Here is a 17,603-nt window from a genome sequence, read left to right as displayed (position 1 = left end):
CTCAGGAAGTTTATTCCAGGCGTACCATACAATGATATGGTAGAGTGAAGAGCTGGCCCGAGACAAGAAGTAGTAAGATAAAGAAAGGGAAGGGGGGAAGGAGAGAGGGAAGAGAGGAGATGGAAGGGACGAGAAAAAGGGGAAGGTAGGTGTTGACTCATACTGTTCACTTCTCCATTGACACTGCCCTTCCCCCAGATATAGTGCTTTGTCCAGACATACCCTCTACCCTACCTCCCCCTCTTATCCCCATCCCCACATATGCACACCCTATCTGATTACTACCCACACAGTACTACATTTACACATACATATCCCATCTAGTTACCCAGTGAAAAGTGCATTTGTTCAATGTATAGAGCATGCATTCTTCAACTTGCTGTATTTGGAAATTACCAGTGGTAAAGAAGCTTCAGTGTAAGTGTACTTTCTGACACATTGCCCCTACGCACCAGGCGCCTATGCAATTTTTATAAAATAGGCTTGAAATAGGCACCTACTGGGCCTATCCAGTTTTGACTCAGGCCCACCCAGCAGTGGCTGACCTGGCTTGTTCTCACAGAGAGAGAATGGTGGCCAGCAGAACAGAAAACCTGCCACTGTAAGTGCCAGTTTTCTGCCAACTGCTGGACACAGAGGGTTTTCTCTTAACCTCTTCCCTCATCCACTGCTGTGTGGCTCACACTGCCATTCAAAGATCTAAAGCAATGATGTCTATATCAGAAGGTAGCATGGGACCTCCCAGTTGCGTGTATGCTGATGGCTCTGTAGCAATCCATCCCCTAGGCCAGTGGTTTTCAACCCAGTCTTCAGGAACTCCTGGTCAATCAAGTTTTCAGGATATCCACAATGAATATGCACGAGAGAGATTTGCATACCAAGATGGCGGTGCATACAAATCTATCTCATGCACATTCATTGTGGATATCCTGAAAACTTGACTAGCCAGATGGTCCCTGAATAGAAAATCACTGCCCTAGGCTACAAACTTCCTGTCTCTGTGGGGGCAGGACACTGCAGAGCCATAAGTCTGCACATGCCTGGGAGGTCCCAAGTTGCTTGCTGATCTTCATATCACCACTGCAAGTCTTCAGGTGGCAGCTATGGGTGATTGTCTGGCGGGACTGCAGGGAAGGGAGATGCTGCAGAGGACAGGGAAATTTAGAAGTGAGATGAAGAGGATGGTCAGGAAATAAGGACCCTGAGGAAAAACACTAGTGCACAAGGGGAGGGGAGAGGGAATAAGGACACAGAGGAGGATAGAGAAATTAAAAAAGGAGAGGCTGAATGGAGGTGGGGGGAAGGGACATAGAGAGGGGTGATGCTGGGCATAAGGGAAGGAATGGGGAGAAATTCTACATAAGTACATAAGTAATGCCACACTGGGAAAAGACCAAGGGTCCATCGAGCCCAGCATCCTGTCCACGATAGTGGCCAATTCCGGCCAAGGGTACCTGGCAAGCTTCCCAAACATACAAACATTCTATACATGTTATTCCCGGAATTGTTGATTTTTCCCAAGTCCATTTAGTAGTGGTTTATGGACTTGTCCTTTAGGAAACCGTCTAACCCCTTTTTAAACTCTGCCAAGCTAACCGCCTTCACCACGTTCTCCGGCAACGAATTCCAGAGTTTAATTATGCATTGGGTGAAGAAAACTTTTCTCCGATTTGTTTTAAATTTACTACACTGTAGTTTCATCGCATGCCCCCTAGTCCTAGTATTTTTGTAAAGCGTGAACAGACACTTCACATCCACCTGTTCCACTCCACTCATTATTTTATATACCTCTATCATGTCTCCCCTCAGCTGTTTCTTCTCCAAGCTGAACAGCTCTAGTCTCCTTAGTCTTTCTTCATAGGGAAGTCGTCCCATCCCCGCTATCATTTTAGTCGCCCTTCGCTGCACCTTTTCCAATTCTACTATATCTTTCTTGAGATGCGGCAACCAGAATTGAACACAATACTCAAGGTGCGGTCGCACCATGGAGCAATACAATGGCATTATAACATCCTCACACCTGTTTTCCATACCTTTCCTAATTATACCCAACATTCTATTCGCTTTCCTAGCCGCAGCAGCACACTGAGCAGAAGGTTTCAGTGTATTATCGACGACGACACCCAGATCCCTTTCTTGGTCCGTAACTCCTAACGTGGAACCTTGCATGACGTAGCTATAATTCGGGTTCTTTTTTCCCACATGCATCACCTTGCACTTGCTCACATTAAACGTCATCTGCCATTTAGCCGCCCAGTCTCCCAGTCTCGTAAGGTCCTTCTGTAATTTTTCACAATCCTGTCGTGAGTTAATGACTTTGAATAACTTTGTGTCATCAGCAAATTTAATTACCTCGCTAGCTACTCCCATCTCTAAATCATTGTGCAGCTAGGCTGCTTATGATACAGCTAGGCTGTTCTACTTTACCTTATTTTATGTTTTAGGTTTGCCTTGCTTTAGCCAGGTTAGACTGTATAGCTAGGCTGCCTGTTTTCCTTTCTGTGCCGTTTGGCTACCCTTTTAGCCCTATGTTTTGCTGCTAATAAAGCTGCCTCAGTTCATCTCCACTTGTGGTCCGGTCCAGTTCTTGGGAGCAGTTCTGAGGGGACTCGGTCTACCCAGAGGTGGTTGGGTGATTCTTACGCGGCCACCTCTGGGCCAAGGGCTCACAAAAGTCACACTTATAATCCAAATAATAAACTTCTTTCCCCATTTATTTTGCAGGTATTGTTACAAGATGTCCCTTGGAGCTTAAACTGATAAAAGCAAAAATTGGCCAAGGATGGAGTGGAAAAATTAGTTACAGCGATGTCATGAAAAAACTCAGAAGTCCTTCTGATGTGGAAGATGCTATAATAAATGGTAAATATCATTTGCATCTCTCAGTCCTCCATAAACCTTGTATTTTAGATTTTTTTTAATTACTTTTTTTTTCCAAGTCTGATCTCTAGTTGTGTTACAGTTCGGGTACTATTATTATTTCTCTGCTTAAGGGGACTTATAATCTAAGGGCCATGTTTACTAAGCTGTGCTATAGGTGTGCTATCATTTTTAGTGCGCACTAATGCTAGAGATACCCATAGGAATATACTACTACTACTTAACATTTCTAGAGCCCTACTAGGGTTATGCAGCGCTGTACAATTTAACAAATATATGGGTGTCTCTAGTATTTAGAGTGTGCTAATTTTAACATGCACTAAAAACACTAGTGCACCTTAGTAAACAGGGTCCTAAGTTGTACCTGAAGCATTGGAGAATTTAGTGACTCGCCCAAGGTCACAAAAAAATGTCACCAATAGAAATTGCTTATGATTTAAGGCTGATTAAAATTTGCTATACCACTGGGCTATATAGGACACAGTGGTTTAGAATTTTTTTTTAAAACCCCAATTAACAACAGTAAAGAAAAGAACTCCATGAAAGTATAGGAAAGAGCCTAACACACACCAATAGCATAACGTTCAGACAACAAAGATGTTCTATACTTATCGGCTAGCCACACTTCACCCAGTCTGAGTCTCCCAAGTCCCATAAGCCTGAGTAAAAAAGTATCTGGTCTATACTGTAACCAGGTCACCCATCCAGATGGGGCTCCTTCACCTCCCGTGGGCTGAGTCAGCCTGTAAACTCTCCTTCTCTCTCTTGGTTGCTCTTAGAAACTCTCGCACACTCAACGTCTAAGAAAACAATCAAATGTTTTTATTGTTTCAACTCTCTTGACACCAGATTATTCCGACTTGAAACACCTCTTTCAGTCATTATAGCTTATCTTAGTATTAACAGTCCTCCTTTCTTTACATAGTGCAGACTCATTTCCCACATGACAGTTGCAAACCTCTGTTCCAAATTCCACCGAACCTCCAGCAGCAATATCTCTTAACAGCAGACAGGTTTGGTGGTAAGGTGTTTTCACATGCACAAGCCTGCTCAGCAACTCAATCCACCTTTTCCCAGCACTACCTTTTAAGAGCAGGCAGTTCTGTGGCAAGACATTTCACCCAACCTCCTCTCCACTGCCTTACTCTTGACTTCCCCAGAATTCACAGTCGGGGCAACACAGAGGCCACAAAAACTCTCACCTTGTCTGCACGAGATAGGGCCAAACCACCCACCTCCATACACCCCCCCCCCCCTTCCCTTCTCCTTCTTCCTCCTCTTTATTACAATCCATCTCCTCCTCCTCCCCAAGCTCCACCAGCTGTTCCTCATCTCCAGGATCAGACCTCATCTCCCAATCAGTCGTTCCTCCCTCCCCCTCCTGGGAGTTCAGCTGACCCTGCATTGGCTTCTGGGGAGTGTAGTTTTTCTCCTGTACTAAAGCTTTCTCTGGTAGTTTAGCCACCAGAGGGCGCACTGCTCGCTGAACAGGGCTGACTGACAAGGGAGGCTGACGTCTAAAAGAACCACTATCCCCTTTTCCCCACGTCAGCACTTCAGAGTGCTCACAATACGCAAAGTGATTTAACCAGGCAGGACAGCCTCCTAGCCAGTTAAATTGCTTGTGGCCTCTTAACCGCTGATACCAGGGGCATAGCTAGCTGGGGGCATGGGCCCCCACAGATTTAGTCCTGGTCCCCTCTACTTTCAACCCGCCGCCATCGCAGCAAGGTACCTTTGCTGGCGGGGGTCCCCAACCCCACCAGCTTTAGTCCTCTTCAGTGATGGTCTCCGGCACGTTTGCACGCTGATCTGTGCTGTGAGTCCCAACGTCCAACATGTCCTGCACTTTCAAACGTGCAGGACGTCAGGACTCTTAGGACAGATCAGCATGCGAACGTGCCGGAGACCGGCGCTGAAGAAGACTAAGGCTGGTGGGGGTTGGGGACCCCCTGCCAGCAAAGGTAGCTTGCGGGGGAGGATCGAAAGTGGCGGGGAGAGGGTCAGCGGCTGGGGGATGTGGGCTAAAATGTACCCCCCCCCCCCACACACACACCTTGGGCTCTGGACTCCCCTTCCGCCAAGGTCTGGCTATGCCCCTGGCTAATACTCTGCAGCACTTAACCAGACAGTACTGCTGAATATCAGCACTAACAGCCCTGGCAGTGTCCGATTAGTGCCTGGGTGGTCCATAGGTAGAGCCAGTATTTAACCAGTTCGCGACAATATTCAAACCGTTAACCAGTTAAGTGGCTAAAGTTAGGACACAGTCCACATCCACCACCCATGTAGGCACCCCTGAGCCTACCTTATATATCCCTTGTGGTCAAGGGGGTCCTACAGGCAGAAGAGATGCCCACTTGCTTCTGCCCATCATGGCTTTGGCCTCAAAATGGCTACCATGATCCTAGCAGAAGAAACCTACATTAGATATAGGTCAACCAAGTAATTTTAGGCCAGTGTCTAATTTGCCATTTTTATGTAAAGTTTTAGAGAAGGTGGTTTTTAACTCAAATGCTTGACTTTGTGGAGAAGCAGGGTGTTTTTTCTGAGTTTCAGTCTGGATTAGGAAATTTCACAGTATGGAAACAGTTTTGTTAGATATTGTTGATGATTGCTAGAAGTATCTAGATAAAGGGAAATATGTTTTATTGGTCTTATTGGATTTAAGTGCCACCTTTGATATGCTTGATCATTCGATTTTATTGACTAGATTGATGGAAGTTGGGATTTGTGATGTAGCATTACATTGGTTTAAATAATTTTTATAAAAATAGGTATCGAAGGGTTCTTGTTGAATTGGAAATTTCTAGGCCCAAATTTTTGAAGCATGGCATACTACAAGATGCTTTATTGTCTCCTTTGTTTTTTAATTTGTATCTGTGTTCAGTTATTGATATTGCTTTGAGACATGGAATTAATATTCACTCATTCGATGATGATATTCAGCTGTTTATTGCACTAGGATCAACCCGAGAGGCTCAGTTGGAGAAATTGCAGAGCTGTTTGATTGAGATAAAGAGTTGGATAGTGAGGAATAAGTTGCAACTGAATGCATCTGAAACTGAATTTTTATGGATATGGAGAGACAATTGTAAATTCTCTCATCCATCTTTGTTATGGGAAGGGACCACTTTTATTGTGAAGGATCAAGTGCATAGTCTAGGAGTATTGCTGGATTAACTTTTGATATATATTTTTCTCAATTGATTTCTTCTTCATTCTATTATCTGTGTCAATTGCATCAGATTTGTGGCTATTTCTCAGAGCCTGATTTTGCTTAGTTGCTCTATGCTTACGTAATGTTGTGCATTAAATTTTGTAATGCGTTGTTTGTGTGGTTGCCTGATAAGAGCTCCAGTGTGTTCAAAATGCAGCTGTTCCAACTGTTGAAAAACTTGAGTTCGTAAGACCATATTACTCCTTTCCTTTCCACGTTGCATTGGCTTTCAGTTAGTAAACACAGTATTTTTAAGACATTGATGTTGGCATTTAGGGTGTTTCATGATATGGCTCCTAGATGTGTGTTTGGTAAGTTATGAAAAAGCATAAAATTCATATTATACCTACCTAAAAACATCTAAAATTCATTAAAAATGATGTTTCCTTAATGAAATATCATCAATAAAATGTTATAATTAAAATAAATAAGTAGCCCAAAATGAATAAAAATCATTAAGGGGCTCTTTTACAATGTTGCAGTAGAGCTACCCCACTCATACTTTCATTTTATTTTTAGCCGTGTCAGAAAGGCGGCAGCACAAATCAGGATTTGAAGAGAAGGGAACAGAAGCTCATAGTCTCTACAAGGCAGCTGCCTTGGAGGTTCCATTGAGAGTGAGTGACCAATAGGGGAGGGGGCAGCGTGAGAGAGAGATGGGGTGATGGTGGGGTGAGGGGAAGAAAAATGAATGGTGCTGCATGGTGGGGGATGGGAGAAAAAAGAGACAGGACAATGGGGCAGAGAAATAGGCTATGCTGGATGGAGAGGAAGAAGAGAGGGCAACACTGGCTTTAAGGGGATAAGAGACAGAAGGGCAATGTTAGATGGAAAAGAAAGTGATAGGGTGAAAAAGACAGAGGGGCAATGGATGGGAGGAAGAAAGAGCGGTGATGAGAGAGACAGAGAGGCAATACTGGTGGGGGTGTAAGAGAGAGGAGATCCTAGGTGGCTGGGGGAGCGGAGAGAGAGACAGTGAGAGAGGGGAAAACCTGGATGAATATGGCGGAAAAGGGGGAGAGATTGGAGAACCTACATGGATGAGGTAAGGGGTGGGAGCAGAGTGACAGAAGAGATCCTTGATGGTTTGGGTGAAATGGGGAAGAGGGAGGGGGAGGGGGAGAGAGAAGACATCCTCGATGAATATGGCAGGGGCATAGGGGAGAGAAGAGATCCTGCATGGATAGGGCAGGGGTGCAAAGAGAGATGAGATGCAACATAGAAAGCAGAGAAAGAGACAGGAGATTCTGGATGGGGGAGTGTAGGGTGTACACAGATAACAACCTTTTGCGGTGTTATTAGGGGAACATGACACTTAGTATAAATTACCAAAAGGAGCAGCACTTTGCCATGGTTTCTGATGAGAACTAGTGTCAGAAGTAAGTGTCCCCACTTATCCCTAGATCCAAGCTCACAGTGCCAAAATAATAAACAGAACTAACTCCACACTGAGAGTATTGTAAAAACAGAGTGCTCATTTATTTACAATAGCAGCAAGAACAGAATGAAAATGCAAATCATGAAACAGCAGTGATTTATCATGAGAATAGCACAGAGTAAATGCACATTTTCCTAAGGTTCCTAATGCAGCCTTTTACTATACTCAAAGCACTACACAAAGATACATGGCAAACATACAACCTTGGAAGATGATACAGGTGTTCAGCAGATGTCAGAGTATTCCTCAGATGGACGTAGAGGTGGGTCACACTTCAGATGGAATTCCACCCTATCCTAGCTTGCAGCTCCTCTTATAGTAAAAAAAAGCCCAGCTGCAGCCAGTTTGATGATGTATATTCATGGCATTGCAGTCGAGGCACAACAACTTGTTTGTCTCCAAATACTGTGACTCTAGGGGCCATCACATTGTCCCACTGATCAAACTTATGGTTGTTCTGTGTACAGGGCTCCACTAAGGGATTCTCAGCAACATTGTGAGTGAATGCACTTCTATGCTCAATAATCCTTAATTTGAACTGTCTTCTGGTCTTCCCTACATACAACAGGTCACAAGGGCACTGTACACAGAACAACCATAAGGCGTGAATAAACATGTGGATAAAGATTAGCTGGTTGATGTGGAAGGGCATAATCAAATGGGGGTGCCCATCTCTAAGGGTGCCCATCTCCGAGGATGGCCCCTGGAAGGCGTGGAGCCAACCGTATTATCGAACAAGATGGGCGCCCATCTTTCGTTTCGATAATACGGTCCAGACTGCCCAAATCCCAACATTTAGGCCGACCTTAGAGATGGGCGAACTCGTTTTTTGCCAATAATGGAAACTGAGGGCGCCCATCTCAAAAACGACCAAATCCAAGGCATTTGGTCGTGAGAGGAGCCAGCATTTGTAATGCACTGGTCCCCCTGACATGCCAGGACACCAACCGGGCACCCTGGGGGCATTGCAGTGGACTTCATAAATTGCTCCCCAAATCCTCCTCAAAACCCACTCCCCAAAACTGTACACCACTACCATAGCCCTTAGGGATGAAGGGGGGCACCTACATGTGGGTACAGTGGGTTTTGTGGGGGTTTGGAGGGCTCAACATTTACCACCACAAGTGTAAGAGGTAGGGAAGGGATGGGCCTGGGTCCACCTGCCTGAGGTGCACTGCACCCACTAAAACTGCTCCAGGGACCTGCATACTGATGCGATGGACCTGAGTATGACATTTGATGCTGGCGTGAGAGGCTGGCAAAAAAAGTTATTAAAAATTTTTTTAGGGTGGGAGGGGGTTAGTGACCACTGGGGGGAGTCAGGGGAGGTCATCCCCAATTCTCTTCGGTGGTCATCTGGTCAGTTCAGGCACTTTTTTGAGGCTTGGTCCTAAAAATAAATGGACCAAGTAAAATCGGCCAAATACTCGTCAGGGACGCCCTTCTTTTTTCTATTATCGGCTAAGGCCGCCCATCTCTTAAGCACGCCCCCGTCCCGCCTTTGGTACGCTGCCAACATGCCCCCGTGAACTTTGGCTGTCCTCACGATGGAAAGCAGTTGGGGGCGCCCAAAATCGGCTTTCAATTATGGCGATTTGGGCACCCCTGAGAGAAGGGCGGCCATCTCCCGATTTGTGTCGAAAGATGGGTGCCCTTTTGTTTCGAAAATAAGCTGGATAGTGTATCCAGATTTTGAGAAAACTTTTAACAAAGTACCTTATGAGAGACTCCTGAGAAAATTAAAAAGTCACAGGAAGGCAATATTCTGTTGTGGATTAGGATTTGGTTATTGGAAAGAAAAGAGAGGGTAGGGTTAAATAGCCATTTTTCTCAATGGAGGAGGGTGAATAGTAGAGTGCTGCAGGGATCTATACTGGGACCAATGCTGGTTAATATATTTTATAAATGATCTGGAAATCAGAGCAACAAGTGAGGTGATTAAGGGGCCTTTTATAAAAGGGCGATAGGAATAGCTCCGGCTTGGTGCGCTGTGATTCGGGCCTTCAGGTTAGAGAAAGACTTTGGAAAAGAGACGGATGAGGGAGGATATGATTGAGGTCTACAAAATTCTGATTGGTGTAGAATGAGTAAAAGTGAATCTTTTTTTTTTTTTACTCTTTCAAAAAGTACAAAGACTAGGGGACACTCAATGAAGTTACATGGAAGTACTTTTAAAACAAATTGGAGGAAATATTTTTTCATTCAATGAACAGTTCAGCTCAGGAACTCATTGCCAGAGTCTGTTATTGAGATAGACATGGGGAAGCCACTGCATGCCCTGGGATTGGTAGCATGGAATGTTGCTAGGGTTTCTGCCAGGTACTTCTGACCTAGATTGGCCACTGTTAGAAGCAGGATTCTGGGCTAGATGGACCATTGATCTTACTCAGTATGTCTATTCTTATGTTCTTATTTATGAATGTATAAGAGCTAAAGTGGAGTGCAAACATAAAACTCAAAATCACGGATTTCAAACATATTGACTTTAGTAAAATGGGGAGTACTTGAAGAAAGAGCTGACAGGAAGGACAGTGGTCCATGCTAAACGAAACTTGCACCTCCTTGAATATCAATAAAAATATTTTTTTAAATGGCAACAGATCTTTATATAAGGAAGTTAAATAACAATCAAGAGGAAAAAGAATACGCTTTTCTAAATAAGTGGCTGCAATCTAAAGGCAAAAGAGATAGAACTCATGAAATAGAGAAGAATACAGGAAGAGAAACAAAGAGAAAAATACCAGATAAAACTCAGACGCAAAGAGAGAAATATGGCTGGCAAAAGCATAGGCAGATGAAAAAAATGGCTAGAGATGTAAAGATAGGTGACAAGACTTTTTTCAGGTATGCTGACTAAAGGAGAAAGGCCAGAAATGGAATCCTAAGACTAAAAGATGTTGAGACTGCTGTGTGGAGAGTGGTGAAAAAAATGTGGATGAGGAGTGGCTTAGTGGTTAGGGTGGTGGACTTTGGTCCTGAGGAACTGACTTCAATTCCCACTTCAGGCACAGGCAGCTCCTTGTGACTCTGGGCAAGTCACTTAACCCTCCATTGCCCCATGTAAGCCGCATTGAGCCTGCCATGAGTGGGAAAGCGCGGGGTACAAATGTAACAAAAAAAATCCTGGAGAATGACTATGGTCAGCTGACAAAGATATATATGGGATTGGAGCAGATATCATACCATTCACAGAAGAAAGTGTTTATAAACAATTAAAAACTGAAAATAGACAAAGTCATGGGGATGGATGAGGTAGATCCCATGATACTGAGGCAGCTCAGAGAGGTTATGGTGGGTGGGTCCTATTAAGATTTAATAGATCCTTGGAGACAAAAGATTTCATGGGTTTGGAGAAGAATGGATGTGGTCCTTCTTCACAAAAATGGTAACAGAGAATCATGGACTACAAATACCACACTGCTTTGGGATGTAAGTTTAAAACCAGGACTGGTCAAAGTCTTCCTCCTGGAATGGGTAACTTGGCAGCTCTGCCCTCACTGTGTACAAGGAAACTGTCAAACGAGTCCGAAAAGAATATCATCTAGAACCTTTGACCTTGACTGATTTGGTTATTCCTCCAGAATACTCAAAGATTCTCAGCAGGGAAACTTTCTTATTAAGAACTCAGATGTTGACTCAGAGAAAGTCCTGCCGTTCACAACAGTTGCCAATGTTTTTGCAAGCTCAGCAAGAGTCAATACTGGATCATGGATGGGACATTCAAAACCGTTCCCACCATATGAACTGAGCTATATTCAAAACATGCTTCTATTGGACCTGATGACAGAAGTCAAATTCTTAGTGGACTTTGCAAATGACAACAATATCTCTCTGAAAGCTCCCATTGTTATTTCTGACTTCAAACAGGCAGCCTTACAAGCCTCTGCAGAAGAATTTTCCCACTCCATTCATAATACTTGCTTTTTCCATCTTGGGCAAAGTATATATAGGAAGATACAGGGCCAAGAACTCTCATATCAATACACAACAGATTAGGATTTCAGTATAAAGGTTCACCAAATTGTAGCACTAGCATTTTTTCCTCCTAATGAAATTCAACTGGCATGGTTTGAAATGATTGAAGCCCTTTATGACGATGTAGCCCAGTGGTTTGATGAAAATTATGTTCGTGGATGGGTTTGTAGGACTCTTCACAACCAGTAAAGCAGATCACCTCCATTGTTTCCACCTTCACTGTGATTGGTTGAATGCTCATGTTGACCTGGGCATACAAAAAACACAGAAAATAGTGGAATCATGACATAAAGACTGGAAGTGTTGGTTGGAAGAGCACATGTTGGAGTTTGTAAATTGATTGTTGAATTTCAGAAAGAGCAGAAAGATGTTGAAGGTCAGATGGAATGCATAATACGAGGTAAACAACAAAAGAAACAAAAAAATGATGAAAGAAGCCATGAAGATCGTATGATGTCTGTTTTTTGAACAGTGAGCCTCATGAATATTGGATTTTCTACATGGCATTGCCTACAATCTGCGTTTTTAGAACAACATTGACAAACATTAATGCTTTTTAATTTTCTCATATTAGCTTTCTTCATTGATATATGTATAAGTTTATAAAATTTACTTTTTTCATAAACTTTGTGCGTTTATCTTTAATTTCTGAAAATCAAAAAGACTGAGACCTGTATCTTGCTGTAGCTTTTTTTTTTCTTACACAATTACATTGATTTTTGCATCAATATCCTATCTCCTCTTGTTTAGAGCAATTGAGCCATTAGACCAACTGACCCATTAACCATCGTGTATTTTAGGCCAACTGTCATTAGATCAATTGTCTGTTAGACAAACTGTTATTAGAGTAATTGTTGAGGGCCCAGCATTTTGATGGTGATATAATAGTATATTATCAATAGGAGATCAAAGTATTGGTTGCATCCCTCTGTTTTTCTTGCTCTGCTTAAAGTTCCTACCATACGTTTTGAATAACTGCATTTGTTTACTTTGTCCTTCTTTGTCCTAGCCCAGAATGCCATAGCTGGTAATGGACTTCAAATCTGTGAAGATTTTATATGCTTGGAAATAATCTCTACAAATGTTCCAGATTTGACACTGATTGACTTACCTGGGATAGCAAGAGTGGCTGTAGGGGATCAGCCCAGGGACATTGGAGATCAGGTGAGACAGAGGCTAGACAATGTATAGCAGAGGTTTAATTGCAAGTCATAGCAAAATTCTGAGCTTTCTAAGACCTAACAGACTTTGACAATGGAAGTGATCTACATAAATAACTGTGTGTAACAGATTTATATGGGCTCTGTGACCTTACGCTGTGAAGCACTTCTACCAGTGTTTCCAATATTGTACCCCAAATGATATCATAAAACCATCCAATGGGGTCACATGTGGCTCCTGGTGAAATTTTAAGACAAGACACAGTCACTTCTGCAGGGCCAGATTTGGGGTGTCCAAACCAACTTGGTGGGGGGGGGGGGGGGGAATAGATAATACTAAGCAATGAAACAGCTGTACCTGAAAACAAAAATATTTACTAGTCAACAGTTTTCAAGAGCTATCACTCAAGAGACATCTTACACCTGGAAAGAATTAGGGCTGTGAGGTGTGTTTCCTTATTCCTTGCTTATAGCCTGTGCATGAGCTGCTGAGAACATGCATATGGGAGTCATTTCCATTCAGGAGTTGTACAGTGCATACAAATTGGCCCCATCCTGCACAGGAGATGCAAAACTGTCCCTGGAGCACCTATCCTCTATTTATACCTTCCAGAAATCAAGGACCTAGAGCATGGAGTAAAATCAAGGAAGAGCAACTTTGGAGCTACTGACGAGTTTGCTCCTGCCCCCACACCCCATCCCTCCATGATTGGCACAGTACGATACCCCAGTGGGGCAAGGTCATGGAGGAGAAAGGTGGGAACAGGATCTCAGCATAGAACTGCATAAGTGGGGCAAAAAGATCCAGGGTGGTCTGGAACAGTATAACAGTAGATACACCCTGGTCAGTTTCTACTGAAATAGATTATCTGGAGGTTCAGGGGTGGGGTGGGCAACAGATTTCAGAGAGAAGATCAAATAAAGGAGGAGTGAGAGGGCATTAGCTAGGGGAAGGTGCTATACTGGGCAGGCTGGATGAGCGATATTGGTCTTTATCTGCCATTATTTATTATCTTATTATGTTATTAGCAATACAGGAACATGTCACAAATTCACCCACCAGAAGTCTGGTAACCTTACCCTACCTCCCTTCTTCTCATTGACACTGGGAGAGCTGCACTTTTTTCTTTTATGTGTCTTTTCTGCCAACTTTAATCTGATGCTTGAATTCATGGGGCCCTTTAGTTTCTTGGAACTCACTGTTTCTGCTGGTTTCAATCCAACTTCTGAATATGTAGGATGAGGCACACACAGGCATAAAGTGCTGATTGCCCCCAGCCATTGGGAGTGAAAGAGGATGAGTATCATGCAAAATTTGGCTCCGTGTGCCACGAGGACTGTGCAAACCTGAAGGTGTGCTACAAAATGAAATTGATTGAGACTCAGCAAAAAGTCAGATATCTTAAAGGAAATGGGCTAGAGTACTTGAAGTTATAATAACAAAAAAAATAAGATCTATTACATCAATAAAAAGTAGAATATATCTAAAATATACACTTTTGTATTGATGGAAAATAGCAGGAAAAGTGCAAAGCCTTATCAAAAATAAGGAGGAAAATACCTCATAAAGACCATTGTCAACGATACTGAGGCTCAAGTTTAAATGAGCATTGTACTCAGCATTGTACTCGGTCAGAACATAATCATAGGTCTAAAAACCTCCAAAAATTGTTTGATAGCTTCAAAAACATCAAAACTGTAATTCTCATCTATAACGGCTACCAAACATATAATGTATCAAAAATAGAAATCGCACTTAACTTTGGATGCTAATTCGTGCTATACTTGAGGTTGACAGCACCATCCAATCTTACATGTGGTAACAAAGTAACATAGTAACTGACGGCAGATAAAGGCCTGTACGGTTCATCCAGTGTGCCCAACAAAATAAACTCATTTTACATGGTATGTGATACTTTATACCCGAGTTTGATTTGTCCTTGCCATACTCAGGGCACAGACCGTAAAAGTCTGCCCATCACTGTTCTTGTACTAAGTTCTGAAGCTAATGCCAAAACCCCTTAAAATTTACACTCCAGCCCATCCATATCTATTCAGTCATGATCACGGCTTAGACCGTAGAAGTCTGCCCAGCACCGGTTTTGCTTCCCAATTACCGGCGTCGCTATCTAATCTCCGCAACTGTAACAGCAATGTATGCAGGAATAATTAATAGGGAGTGCATCTCCCATCCTCTTTTCCACCCCCCCTCCCATGCTGCCCCTGCACCCCTACCAAATTATTTCTCTGCTCGAGTCTTTGCCCGAGCAGCAGCAGCGACACTCATAGGCTGCCTGCCCCTGCACCGGGACATTCTCTCTGAGCCGTCCTTCCCCTTCTGATGCGACTTCCTGTTTTGTAAAGGGCAGGGCAGTTCAAAAAGGAAGTCCTGGTGCAGGGGCAGGCAACATATGAGTGCAACTGCCACTGCCTGGGTGAAGACTGGAGCAGAGAGGTGATTTGAAGGCATGGGGTGGGGGGAGGCAGGTGGGGAGAGCAGTGAGAGATGTCAGACAGTTTATCTATATTCTTCGTTATTTCCGTCTGCCATGGATGGCATTTGGGAGAATGCAGATAAACTGTCTGACAGGGGGTGCGTATGCAACACACTCAACTTAACTGGATATGCCACTGGTAGATTTGTCATAAACATTCGTGCCTATGTTTTGGTCACTGATGCTGGGTTTAAACTAGTATTCTAAATAAGGACACCTGCACATGCTCACTCCCATGCTATTCAGCTGGCTAAATGGAGGCGCCCTGTTAAAGTGTAACAGTGAGGTTTTGTTATTTTGTTCTTCAGTATTAGAATTACATACTTTTGTAGGTTTGATATTGCTAGGCTGCCTATGAGACTGAGAGACCTCTCGTGTTTGTAAGAGTGGTCTCTCAGTCTTATTAAACCTATCATAGGAACCAACTTTTCAAAGTGATTTGAGGAGCAAAACCTAATACAAATTGCTCCTTCTTGGACACAGTGAAGGAGTTTGTTCAATACTAGGTGTGCTCAAGCACCCATAGTATCCACAGAGCTGGCACCTATGAAACCTATATCATATGTAGCTTGGTTTGTGCATATCACGCTTGCTTGTTTTGGGGCCCCCAGTCCTCATGTGCCTGTTAACTCTTCAGTAGTGCTGAATGGCAGCAGGCCTACAGATCTTGTTTGGTGCTTGCAGTTGAATTTCATGTGTCTCAGACCTGAAAATAGTTGTAACAGTGGTGGTGGCCACTTTAGTGTGTTCAGTGGGCCATATCAGCTGACATTTTTTATGGCACTTTTTCAGAGTTAATAATATAATAGTGACAATATAGTTGCAGGTAGATGGCAAGCCTTGCTCTGGAGACTTGCCACTCTCTCTTTGATGGAATTATCTTTTCCTGTACTCTTTTTTTTTTTTTGTTGTAATATTTTGCTCTATTCTTTCACTACAGATCAAGAAAGTAATTCAAAAATACATTAAAAGACGAGAGACTATAAATTTAGTAGTGATGCCATGTAATGTGGATATAGCAACCACTGAAGCATTGGCTATGGCTCGTGAGGTGGATCTGAATGGGGAACGAACTCTTGGTAAGATAAAGTATAAATTAAGCCATCTGCTATCTCTGTCTGTCTTTCCTTTCCTTTATCTATGGAGGTGATTTTATGAACTGGCTGCATGAGTCAATGCGGCTCATGTATGTGGACAAAGAAGCCACTTTATAAAAGGAAAGCATACTTATAATTTTACTTATTAAATGCCACTTATACGTAACTAGCGGTGGCAGGCACTTGTATCTATTTTCATCTACTCTGAAGCAGGCATAAATACAAATGTATATATGTCTGCCAGAAAACCTAAACTCCATATATAATAATTTGAACCTCCAACGTTCTATGTCTGGATGCCTGGGTTCGTAACACACTTCCCATTGGTCCGCCCTCGCGATGACGTCAGAGGGCGGATCAGTGAGAGTGAAGGGAAGCCAGCACCAGCCAGCCATAGAACATTGGAAGTGAGGAGAGAATTGTGGGAGAATTGCCCCCCTCCCTCCCTCCGAGTTCCAGGCCCCCTCTCCTCCCCCCTTTCCTCCGAGTTCCAGCCCCTCTCCCCTCTGAGTTCCATGCCCCCCTACCTCCCCTCCGAGTTCCAGGCCCCCCTCCCCTTCGAGTTGCAGAACCCCCTCCCTCACTCCCTCCCCTCTGAGTTCCATGCCCCCCCTCTCCTCCGAGTTCCAGACCCCCGCGCATCCTCCCTCTCTTTCTCTGCCCTCTGAGTGCAATCACAACCTGTCCTCCACCTGCACCTTGCCTTCCTAAGTGCCGGCCAGAATTTAAAAATTCTTACCTCGGGGTCCGGCGTCTGCAGTGAAGGAGAGCAGGCACGGTGCTTCAACGTGCCTCCCCTTCTGTCTCAGCTCTGCCTCTGGTCCCGCCCTTCCGGAAACAGGAAATGAGGGCAGGACCAGAGGCAGAGCTGAGACACAAGGGAAGGCATGTTGAAGCGCCGTGCCTGCTCGATTTCACTGCTACCGCCGGACCACGAGGTAACAAGTTTTAAATTACAGCCAGCACTTAGGAAGGTGGAGGACAGGTCGTGCTTGCACTCAGAGGGGAGAGGGGGAGGGAGGCGCGGGGGTCTGAAACTCAGAGAGGGGGGGGCATGGAGCTCGAAGGGGAGGAGAGGGAGGGAGGGAACGGGTCCTGGAACTCAGAGGAGAGGGAGTGGAGCCTGGAACTCGGATAAGAGGGGGGAGGGAGGGGGCATGTCAGAAACGGGCATGTTTTACTAGTATGTTTATATGGCAATGAGTTGCATAGCCCACTTCTACACATAAAATTTGGTTTTACAGATAGAAAGTATTTGTAAAATTGCCCTTTATTATCAGGCTCATTTTTAAAAACGTCCAAATCAGTATTTTTGAAACCTATTTTTAGACGTTTTTC

General features: G+C 43.8%; 1 protein-coding gene across 1 annotated transcript in view; it reads left to right on the top strand.

The window, feature by feature from the left end:
- LOC115470562 (interferon-induced GTP-binding protein Mx3-like) overlaps nucleotides 1-17,603 on the top strand; it is a 155,614-nt gene that overhangs the window by 29,854 nt on the left and 108,157 nt on the right. Inside the window, exons 3-5 of the mRNA XM_030203821.1 lie at nucleotides 2,725-2,862; nucleotides 12,523-12,677; nucleotides 16,109-16,247. Coding sequence (XP_030059681.1) covers nucleotides 2,725-2,862; nucleotides 12,523-12,677; nucleotides 16,109-16,247 — 432 coding nt within the window. The remainder of the gene's footprint in view (nucleotides 1-2,724; nucleotides 2,863-12,522; nucleotides 12,678-16,108; nucleotides 16,248-17,603) is intronic.

The sequence above is a fragment of the Microcaecilia unicolor genome, chromosome 5 (genome assembly GCF_901765095.1).
Source record: "Microcaecilia unicolor chromosome 5, aMicUni1.1, whole genome shotgun sequence".
In the NCBI taxonomy this organism is placed as follows: Eukaryota; Metazoa; Chordata; class Amphibia; order Gymnophiona; family Siphonopidae; genus Microcaecilia; species Microcaecilia unicolor.
Note: the sequence above shows the minus strand (reverse complement) of the source record. Positions and strands in the feature narration are given on the sequence as shown.